The 10,622-nt window shown below is 33.0% G+C and overlaps 1 protein-coding gene across 2 annotated transcripts; it reads left to right on the top strand.

The window, feature by feature from the left end:
• The first annotated feature begins 7,099 nt into the window (after positions 1 to 7,099).
• On the top strand, positions 7,100 to 9,432 carry LOC130070496 (prostate-associated microseminoprotein-like). 2 transcript variants are annotated; one of them, XM_056234911.1, is made up of 4 exons: positions 7,100 to 7,236; positions 8,057 to 8,156; positions 8,242 to 8,350; positions 8,987 to 9,432. In XM_056234911.1, the coding sequence occupies exons 2-4, from the start codon at positions 8,057 to 8,059 to the stop codon at positions 9,153 to 9,155; spliced, it is 378 nt and encodes a 125-aa protein (XP_056090886.1). In that variant the 5' UTR covers positions 7,100 to 7,236; the 3' UTR covers positions 9,156 to 9,432. The 2 variants fall into 2 exon arrangements, with proteins under 2 accessions (XP_056090886.1, XP_056090885.1); XM_056234910.1 differs by having other exon boundaries at positions 7,101 to 7,241.
• The last annotated feature ends 1,190 nt before the right edge of the window (positions 9,433 to 10,622 follow it).

Raw genomic sequence — 10,622 nt, 5'->3', positions numbered from 1 at the left:
ACTTCAATTGTAAATGCATCACTATAAGTTTTATTTTTAAAAAGAAAAGAAGGGACAAGTAGAAATTAAGTGAATACGGAATACTCTAACAATGCTATTTTATTAACTTTTTATTTTCAGTTGATAGGTTTTAAAATATTAAAAGTAATGAGTAAGCCTTCCTCTTTTTTCATGGTTTTCTTTGGTAAATCACAGAACTGACCATATGTGAACTTAATTGGCTTAGTATCTGCTCCCATTGTGCGTGTAACACCCATCCCCTCTCTTTTTTGTTTCTCTTTCTCTCTCCCCTTTTTCTTCTTCTTTTTTTTTTGTTACCCCGCAGGCTCACAATTAGGGGAAGCAATTAGTGTCTCTCTTCCGCCCCATCTCGTTCAGAAGGTCATTGTGTACAGCGGGACTCGGAGGGAGGGGCAGAAAGCTGATAACATCTGCTTCATCTCTGATTCTCTGATGAAATAGAGATAATAAATATATTGTTTTGGGTTTGTCTTATGTAACCTTTTAATGTGTTTAATGCAAATTTAAGCATGTAGAAAACAACTGTTCTGCTTCAGCAACAGGAAAATGATATGCTTCCAGATATCAGTCCAGACATATTAATCTAACAAAGTAGAACGTATAACTGTTTTTTTAATAGACAGAGATATTTTTTGTTCATGAATGTTACATTTCAGACAAGATATATGACATGGAATTACAAAAAGGACATGATAGTATACAGTATTTTGTATAATGATTTTTTTGTGGTGTCACAAAGAAATATTTGGTAAAATGCAAAATGTATTAAAATGCAAAAGCTTCTAGTAGACATTGTGCTGTGCCTGTATAGTGCACTGGTCTATTGCAATTGTTCTAAATACAAATAATTAAATAATAAGATATAGTATGGAGATTATCAACAAAGGAGGGAAAATCTATCATTTAAATTTGTATAACTTTGTTTTTAATTCATAAATGCACTTTTTCTGTCCTTTAGCTAGTAGGCCTACATCAAATTTTATTCCAAACAAGTGTTGTATTTAAATGAGTTATATTGTAAAGTTGTTGTCCGAGTCTTATTTGTAATTTGTGTTATTACATTAAACACTTAATGATGCATTTTCTTGGTATGAAATACAAAAGAAGAGACATTTTCCAAAGGTAAACAGGTGATTTTAAAATTGAAAATGAAAATTTAGTTTTTTTTCTTAATTTCCAAGATATTACCCAGAATGTATACAGAATGTACCCAGAAACATTAATCATATGTCCGCTTAAAGGAAGAATGTGAACATTGGTTTACAAATCAATAAAAATATATAATCTCAGAAGTCTAAATGCAAATTCCAACTACCAGCTCTTTATCAAACATACCAACAGAATCATTTATTCATGGCTTTTTATGCATCAGCTGATCATGAGAACTGAAGGTGAGCGGTGGACCAACCATGACCTTCAGAAGTTCTGTCAGCCACAATGCAAATGGATGTCACATTATAGGGTGGAAAGAATACTCAATGTTGAAGGTCATGTCAGCAAAAGTGGCTTGGGTGACCATTGAATTGAGCTTTTATAGTTATTTTGGGGATATTCAATTATAACAAGTCAAACCCAAATAGACTGGGAACTAAATGAAGCCTTAAACACCTCTTGTTTTGCTGCATATTTTCCCTGTGACAAGAGTGCACAAGCAAAAAGACAAACAGGGTTTTCGATGTAAACCCCTATGCCTAAATGTAACCCCACCCATAAGTTATCCCTAAAACCAGAGGGAAATGATATGCAATAACACTGATGTTGAAGCACCTAACCCTGATTACTTGACATAAACTGTAAGCTTGTCCTTCAAATCTGATTGGTTGATTAGAATGTTGTTCCAGGATCAACAAAGATATTGACCCAGGAACATGTTGCACTTGGTGAAATCAGGTTCTGCTGGTTACAAACCGGTTGGGATAGTGTAAAAGGCTTCCTTACAGTAAACTGTGGATTTTTGTCCTCCGTGGTTCTTATATGCATCTCGGAATTGAGATCAGATTTGCTTTGAGTTAAATATTTGCTTTCACAGAATTTCATGTAATTCGAAAAGTATAAAATCTGTTAGTTTTATAAGGACATTTACATTGATACATTTGATTACATTTACTATATAGGTTTCTACAAATTTATTTAAATGCACCGTTCAATGCGTTGGGACTCTTTAAAGTCTCTTCTGCTCACCAAAGCTGCATTTATTTGATCAAAAATATAGAAACAGTGAAATATTATTACAATTTAAAATAATAATTTTAATATTTTTAAAAATGCAGTGTATTCCTGTGATGATTTTCAGCATCATTACTCCAGTCTTCAGTGTCACATGATCCTTCAGAAATCATTCTAATATGCTGATTCAAGAAACGTGTCCGATTATTATCAATGTTGAAAACAGTTGTGCTGCTTCATTGTTTTTTTTTTGTTTTTTTTTGTGGAAAACACGATACATTTTTCAGGATTATTTGATAAATGGAAAGTTCAAAAGAACAGCATTTATTTGAAAGGAAAATCTACAATGCAACTGTCTGGAATTAAACTTTGGACATTGTCATACAGGGTTGTCTGATTGACCTCTCTGTTGCCCTCTATGTGAGTGAACGTGTGAAATCACATGTATTGATCAGCCTAATGCAAGAGGAAGAGCCTGCGGCAAGGTGATCAATGCGCTCTTAATTAACCCCTGTGAGTGAGTGTGTGAGTGTGTGTCTGTATGCTGGGGTTTAGGAAGGGTGCTAAACTTTGGACAGGGGTGTATAAATACACCCATCCCAGCTGAAACTTGTGACATTCATGCACATCATCTCGCTTACAGACAGCACTACATGAAAGGCTAACACACACAAACACACACATAGCTAAGCTGACAGTAGGTACTAACACACACTCCATATGATAACAGAACGCTTTCAAGCAAAATGTACCTAAAAATGACAACATTCCGTATCTGAACGATTTCATGGATGGAGCTTCAAAACAGTGAGTATATTGTGTGAGTCTGTGTGTGCTAATGCTCAATCTTTGTAAGTTTATGCATATGAAAATGTTGTGTATGTGTGTTACATCAACATCCTTATTGTTTATTCTTTTTAGAACCTTTTACCTGACCATTGGTCAGGTAAATTATTTAAAATATACACATAAATTACATTTACAAATTGGTAATTATAATTCACAGTGTCCTTTGTTACACGTTATATAGCAATAACAGAAAGCTATACATAGTGTATAATTACACTGTAACAAGGATACCTTAAAATAAACCTAACTTTTAGAAAAAGGGAATCAACCGCACAGCTGATTTGGCACGTTTTATGCCGGATGCCCTTCCTAAAGTTATTATATAAATGAACATATTAAATGTAAAAAGTGCTAGGTTTAGAGAGATCACTAGCTCAGTGTAAAAAAGAATAAGCAGTTAGTGTTGCCCTTTATTTCTTTCCCATCTAGTCTCATGTTTTCTAACTTAATTGCTGTTTCAAAGCTTCTCTGTTGTCTTTCAGACGCTGTAGAAGTTGATGGTGAGGTTCTGATAAGTCAGGGACTGTGTGATATGTTTGATATTCGGTTGCTTTCCTTATATCACGTCAACTAAATATCAGACATATTCCTACAGACTCTGGCACAAATCTTCACATTCGTGGCCTCTCTTCATTCATCATCTCGGGTTCATCAAATGTTTTGTTTTGATCACTTTCTTGATTGTTTCTTGAGCATGATTTCTAGCGTTTGAGCTATAAAATCTTACCTTATATAATGTTGAGAAGGACATGCAATAACAGACTAATTAAGTGAAGAATACAGTTTTTCATGTCTTTCATTTCTTAGTTAGTTACTTTGTTATAAATATAATTTTTTAGTACATCTTATAAAGTTTATAACTGCATGTCTTTAACAACTGATTCCTGAGCAATTAAGCCAAAATGTACAAATAAAGGATCCAAATGAGGGGTTTGAGCGGTGACATAAAATAACCATTTTGGGTTACAACCTTTAAGTGAACTTTTCATTTTTATTTTTTTAAAAGAACCATTTTTTTTTTGTGTAGAACAATTTAATAATACAAAGACCCCTTTTTCCACAACAAAGACCCTTTTGTGGAATAAACTGAAAGGTTCCATGAATGTTAAATATTCTTCATGGAACCCTAAGCCAAGAACCTTTCATTTTAACCCTCTGGTGCCGTTTGGTCATTTTTGACAGACAAATTTTACGTTTTAAATGTTTTTACTTCATCGGAATGGTACGAAACATGGTAAAGGTTTTGGCACCTGCTGGTTAAATGGTCCTGAAAAAAATAGTCACATATATTGTTTGTATGCATTGGAAATGAATGTCCCCTACTGGAAATGTTTGGTACTGCGCACAAACAAATTCTTACTGAAAGCTAATTTGTTTTTTAGATATCAACCTCACATTTGGAACACTTGTAGATTTATGGCTTTGATTTTCTCACAGTTTTAGAGTAAAACGTGTTTTGGAAAATATATATTTCATATACAAATTTAAAAATAGCATTTTTTGTGCCTTTTTCATAACAATAAATGTAAAATTTTATAACTTTTTTTCAAGTTCACTTTTTTAAACTCTTTTCACTTCAGCAATAATCTGCCAAGTGTCGTCTTTAAAACTAACCAAACTTTTAAAGCATTCAAGATTTATGACAGTTTAAGATGGAACTTTAATTTTCAGGTCTATGCTCAAAAAGTGAATAAATGGATTATAACTACTGCATAAATATAATTTAGTACCATACCATCCTCTAAAAATTAGAAAATATTGCTGAACACAAAAGAGGATATTTTGAAGGATGTGGGTAACCAAACAGTTAATGGGCCCCATTGACTGTGCATTAAATACTATGGAAGTCAATGGGGTCCATCAACTGTCTGGTTACCCACATTCTTCAAAATATTTTCTTTTGTGTTCAGCAGAAGAAAGAAATTCATACAGGTTTGAAACAACTTGAGGGTGAGTAAATGATGACAGAATTTTCATTTTTGGGTGAACAATCCCTTAAATTCTTACAACATACTAAAATCACATTTAAATAACTTGCATTTACTCATATAAGTTAGGCTAGACATGTATGTCAGGTTTCAATTGTCAATAAGTGAAACTCACATATGAGAAAAAACATGTGACAAACAGTTGTTGGTGTTCTCATATGCACAAATCAACCTAAATTAAAGTTATAATTGTTCAATACAAAAATATTAGGCTATATTTTCATTCAAATAGTCTAATTCAGGGCTATTCAACTTGGACCAAGTAATCAAAATGGCGTAGGTTGAGTTCTGTGACTTTTAGCATATTTGTCCACTATAAATTACCAGTGTTTATAGATTACATTTTTAACTTGTAATAAAAAAGATTTTCACCTATAGCAGGAAAACGGCCCACTGGCCGTCCATTTAATAATCTTGGACTAATTTATTAATACTACAATCTCACATCATTGGCATCGACTGTCTAACAGGAGCATTGGGTTTTACCAAAACTATAAAAGCTCACGATAGAATGACTCTATAGTTCAATTGCCATGACTGTCTTCGTTCATTTTTCGTTTGTTCTTAGCCAGTAGCGTTTGTGCGTGTGTGTGTGTGTGTGTGTGTAAGCGATGCTTAATGATTTTAACCTTTAACTCATGACTAAGCAAAGTCTCATAACTAAGCCAGAGTTTATGTGCTCAATTTACGTCAGCTATACGTTTTTAACAGGAAACTGCGTACATGCTATTTCAGTCTAAATAATGTTTTACATGACGCAGAGAAAGTACTGTATATGCCTCCAGGAACTGAACTTGGTCTTTTTTATTAGACATTATTACTGATAATTGGTAAAGATGAATTAACATTATCTGTTAACATATTTGCCAGTTTTACTGAGACTAGATGATGTGCACATGGAAAAAACTGCATATTTGAACATTTTTAGCATCAGATGTAGCCTATAAGAGCAGTACGTCAATAATTTGTTTAAAAAAGCACTTTATTAAATGTGTAAAATCTACTAATTCTCCATTGCAAAAATGCCACTGATGGGCAGCTGCATTACAGCACAAACAGATAGATTGTCATAACATTTCATTTCAATATTTTCATATCCCTAAGGATCTGTATGCTCGTGCAATTCACAACTTCTAGCACATGCAATATTTGTAAAAGTTATAAGTTACTATAAAATGTTATCGAAATGTCCTTTATGCAATATATTCACTATTTTTGGGATTATGAAACAATATATTTTAGCCCTGAATATGTGAGTGTATGATAGGTGAACACAAAAATTGTTAGAAAAGTATCTTTGCAAGTATTTGTTATCAATACACACAAAGATGAATTTATCATGTTCTAATTCACTGCTCACTTATGAGTATGGCTTGAAGGGCCAACATCATGCGATAGACATTTCCACCACAGTTACACATTAAATAACACCCAGATTAGTGTAATTACATTACATACATGATTACATCGATAAGATGAGGCCATATCGATTTTGACCCTGAGTAACTACTTGTCATGCTATATTTGACAAGCTTTTTTTTTTACTAAATGTGTTCATGCACAGTTTTACCTGACAGCTTGATACTTGTTTGACTAAAGAAAAAGGCCTTTACTCTTATTCCCTTCATTGTTGGAACCTCTAATGTTATCTGTGCATGAAAACACAAGAATAATGTGCATTGTCTCTTGAGATAAGTAACTGAATTCATTTCTATTTAAAGAAATAACGGTGTTGAAGAAATCGTGCTGTGTGTGTGTGTGTGTGTGTGTACATGTTTTTCTATCCCGGTGGGGACTTCAACCTGAATGCACACAGCCTCATGGGGACTCACCTAAATTGAGGTCCCCATGACGAAACAAGCTTATAAATCACACAGAATGAGTTTGTTTGAAAATGTAAAAATGCAGTTCAAGTGTTTTATGATGGGTAGGGGTAGGGGTAGGGGTAGTGTAGGGGATAGAATATACAGTTTGTACAGTATAAAAACCATTACAAAGATATAGTGAACCCGACACGCGTGTGTATGCGTGTGTGTGTGTGTGTGTGTGTGTGTGTATGCGTGTGTGTGTGTGTGTGTGTTTCTGTGAAGTAGGAGGGTCACAGAAGTATAAATATCAGAGATCATAGAGCATCATCACAATAAAACTGAAGAGACTCTGAAGGAATCCAGAGGACAAAACAGAAAACCTCTATTAAAACAAGATCCACAGGGTAAGGTAAGAACTGTATTTCCTCTTATCAAGTCTTAACTTTCTTTTTACATATCTGAATCTGTTTTGGATCCATTTCTTAGTGTGCCAGGGAAAACAGATAAAAAATAAAGATATATAATGATACAAGACGTAAGTATTGTATAAAGGATCTAAAGCAAAATAACTACAGTAATAATAATAAGAATAAAATAGTTTTAAAGTACATTTATTTTTGCTATATTTTTACTTTTCAATCCAAAGTCAAATGTAACTGTAAATGTAATGTAATACTATATTAGAGAGCGATGAAAGACCCAGTCAGTTACGGATGTAAAATATATTGTTTTTCATCAAGCAAAAGTATTCTCAGAGCATACGCTCAGAACAGTTAGATTTACAGTTCATGAATGTAAAACAAACAAACAAAAACAGAATGAAATCAAAGCTTTAAAACGAAGTGCGGTATACATACACTCTTAAAAGAAAGGATTCTGTCCGGTGCTTCATAGAGCCTTTTAGAGGTTTCCATCATGGAATCATTTTATGGATTTCGTTTTAATTAATTAATTTAGTTGTAATGCATGTTTTGTTTTAATTCCATTTTATGAAGCAGATTGTAAATACCTTATCACTAGAAAAAATCTGAATAACCCGTTAATCATGAAAGTATTATGCAAACATTTAAGACATTTCTCCTTAGAAACTTTGTGTTCTTTAAAACGGAGCTAGGGTTCTATATAAAACCCCACTGAACTTTGTTTCTGTACAAACATTATGGTTTACATCAATTATTCGTAATAAACACTGAATAATAATAATAAGTATTATTATTTTTATAGATGGGTTCAAATTTACTGCTGATTGCAGCCTTTCTGCTGAGCGCATTTGCTCCAACTCTCTGTGTGAACCGAGGTGGAGAGTGCACGTTCAACACCAAAGGTACTTCACCGGGCATTCGTGAGTTTGTGTTTAATGCACCACACGTAGAGAGATAAATCATCAATCGTATTTGTGTTATTTTTAGGCACCTGTGAATATCAAGGACAGGTCTTCGGCATTGGTGAGAGTTGGATTACTAAGGACTGCTACCAGTGCGTGTGTATGGAGCCCATTGGAGTGGGCTGCTGCGATTAGTAAGTACTGATAACTTATTTTTGAAATCTATACCTTATACTGTAAAAAAAAAAAAAAAAAAAAAAAAAATCTGTACAATTTACAGTAAAAAATTACTCCCAGAACTTTACCGTAAAAATTTAGTAGCAACATTTTAGGTTTTAAGGATGAAACTTAAATCTACAGTAAACAGTTTTTTTTTTAACTTTAAACTAACCTACTGAGGTACAGTACTGTTTTGTACAATGACAACCACCAAACAACACATCAGTTCATCACAGGAAGCTGAGGTACCTACATATTATGCAATAAACATTATTTAAATGCTTAACATGAAACCCTAACGTACATAACTGATTTAAAAAAAAAACTAAGAGACATAATTAGTTAAATAAAAAACGATCAAATTTTAAATGCCACACTGGAAATGTCACTTTTTCCACTGTAAATTATAAGATGGCTTGTTTTTCATTTCCAAAAACTGTATTTTACGGTAAAATTACATGTCCTGTTTGATTGCATTTTTTCACCGTATATAAGGAAACATACTGTAAACAGTTTTTATTTTTATCATACCATTTGTTGTCTTTTACGGTTAAAAGATGGAGCATATCTACCAGCACATATTCAGTGTGTGTTCGTTCTCACCCTGACAGCAACTCCCAACCATTAGATTATCCCGACTGGTGTGAGGTCATCAGAAAGCCTGACTCCTGCACCAGTGTGACTGTGATGAGAGCCAATCACAAACTCCCTTGTCTTTATGGGAAGTGGGGCCGGATGCGACCTGATACATGGAAGTCTGACAATGAATTAATGTTCTAGAAAGAATTTGAAATATCGCTAATTCACGTTTGCAATAATTGTTCATTTTATGTTTTGTGAATTTAAAAGGATGTACTGTTATACCATTTTTACCATTCTATTTCAGAGAATTATTAGTTCTCTGCATCAACATATTATTTAGTTTTAATGTTCAGACCTGAATTATATGTTGATATAGAGAAACAATAATGTTACTATAACTTTATGTTTAAAATCGGCATTAAACAGAAGTTGCAATAGTCTTTCTTCTCTATTGTGACATGTATAACCAAATGAAATGGCTTCTCGAACAAGAAAAATATGTAGGACGGGACTTGATTTTGTCTATCAGGATTTGTTTGGATGGTTGTGTTATTGCTGTGATGTCATGTGAGTGACAGGTTGCCTCGCCCTCGCACCAGTAAACATCATCAGAGAAGAGAAGAGATGTCACTGCAAGAGGGAGGGGAAGTTATTTTGATTAAAGATTATAAGGGCACATGCATTAAAAAATGTGCACAGATAAACAATTTAAAATAAATACTGCAATATTCCATAAAAAAAAACAGGTGTCAATTTTGATTTTATGTAACTTTAGATAAGGCTGCGATGCACAGTGATATAATTCTCAGCCATTTTAAAACTGAAAAGGTTTGCTTATCAATAAAACATGGCACTTTATAAAATTGCATTTAATCTATAATATCATTTTGATATTATCAATATTGATATTGGGAACGGCAGTTTTTTTCATGTGTGATATACATATTGGCAGCTGCAGCACTGAGTACAAATAGAATTGATCTATAATTGCACTAATTATACAAATTATAGATAAATATCACTGGATCGGTTCCATAATTGTCGATGCTCAAATATTTAACTAAACAACTGTTGATTTCATGTCACATTTGTATTGTTTTTCTTGTGGGTGTTTTATTTTCTAATCATTTTCCATGTGGTTTGCAATTTTTTAAATATGGGGTAGGTCTAAACACAGTTTGTGTGACCTTACAATATTTAACATTGAACAAACATTTAAATTAAATATACAAAATGTATAACATTTAGCCAAAATGGGTTACAGGGTTATAAAGTCAGCCTAAGCGGTCACAAAATATTAGCTCGTTTACTGATAAACTTTCATTTCCAAAAATATTTAAGCAACAAAATGGATTAAGGCTTAGCTTGACAAAAGCAGCCAGCATAAAAATTATAAATTGAGAAAGTTTTCATGACTAAATATGGCATTATTTTTCATTAGTTAACATCTCACTGCAATTAATTTAATATCAATTCAAAAATCATTTCAGAATTATTATATTGTTGTAAGCTTTTAATTTTAATATTGATCTAATATGTAATGGGCCAACAAAGTACCGTATTCGTCGAATGTGCCAATTAATATTTTTGTCTTGACTAGATGCCAGCAGCAGAAGATCTCTTTCGATTTCCTCTCCTCTGTCAAGCATGTGTGTTGAAATCTGA

Source organism: Rhinichthys klamathensis, unplaced genomic scaffold (genome assembly GCF_029890125.1).
Source record: "Rhinichthys klamathensis goyatoka isolate OS25496 unplaced genomic scaffold, OSU_Roscu_1.1 h1tg000407l_1, whole genome shotgun sequence".
NCBI classification, from domain to species: Eukaryota; Metazoa; Chordata; class Actinopteri; order Cypriniformes; family Leuciscidae; genus Rhinichthys; species Rhinichthys klamathensis.
Note: the sequence above shows the minus strand (reverse complement) of the source record. Positions and strands in the feature narration are given on the sequence as shown.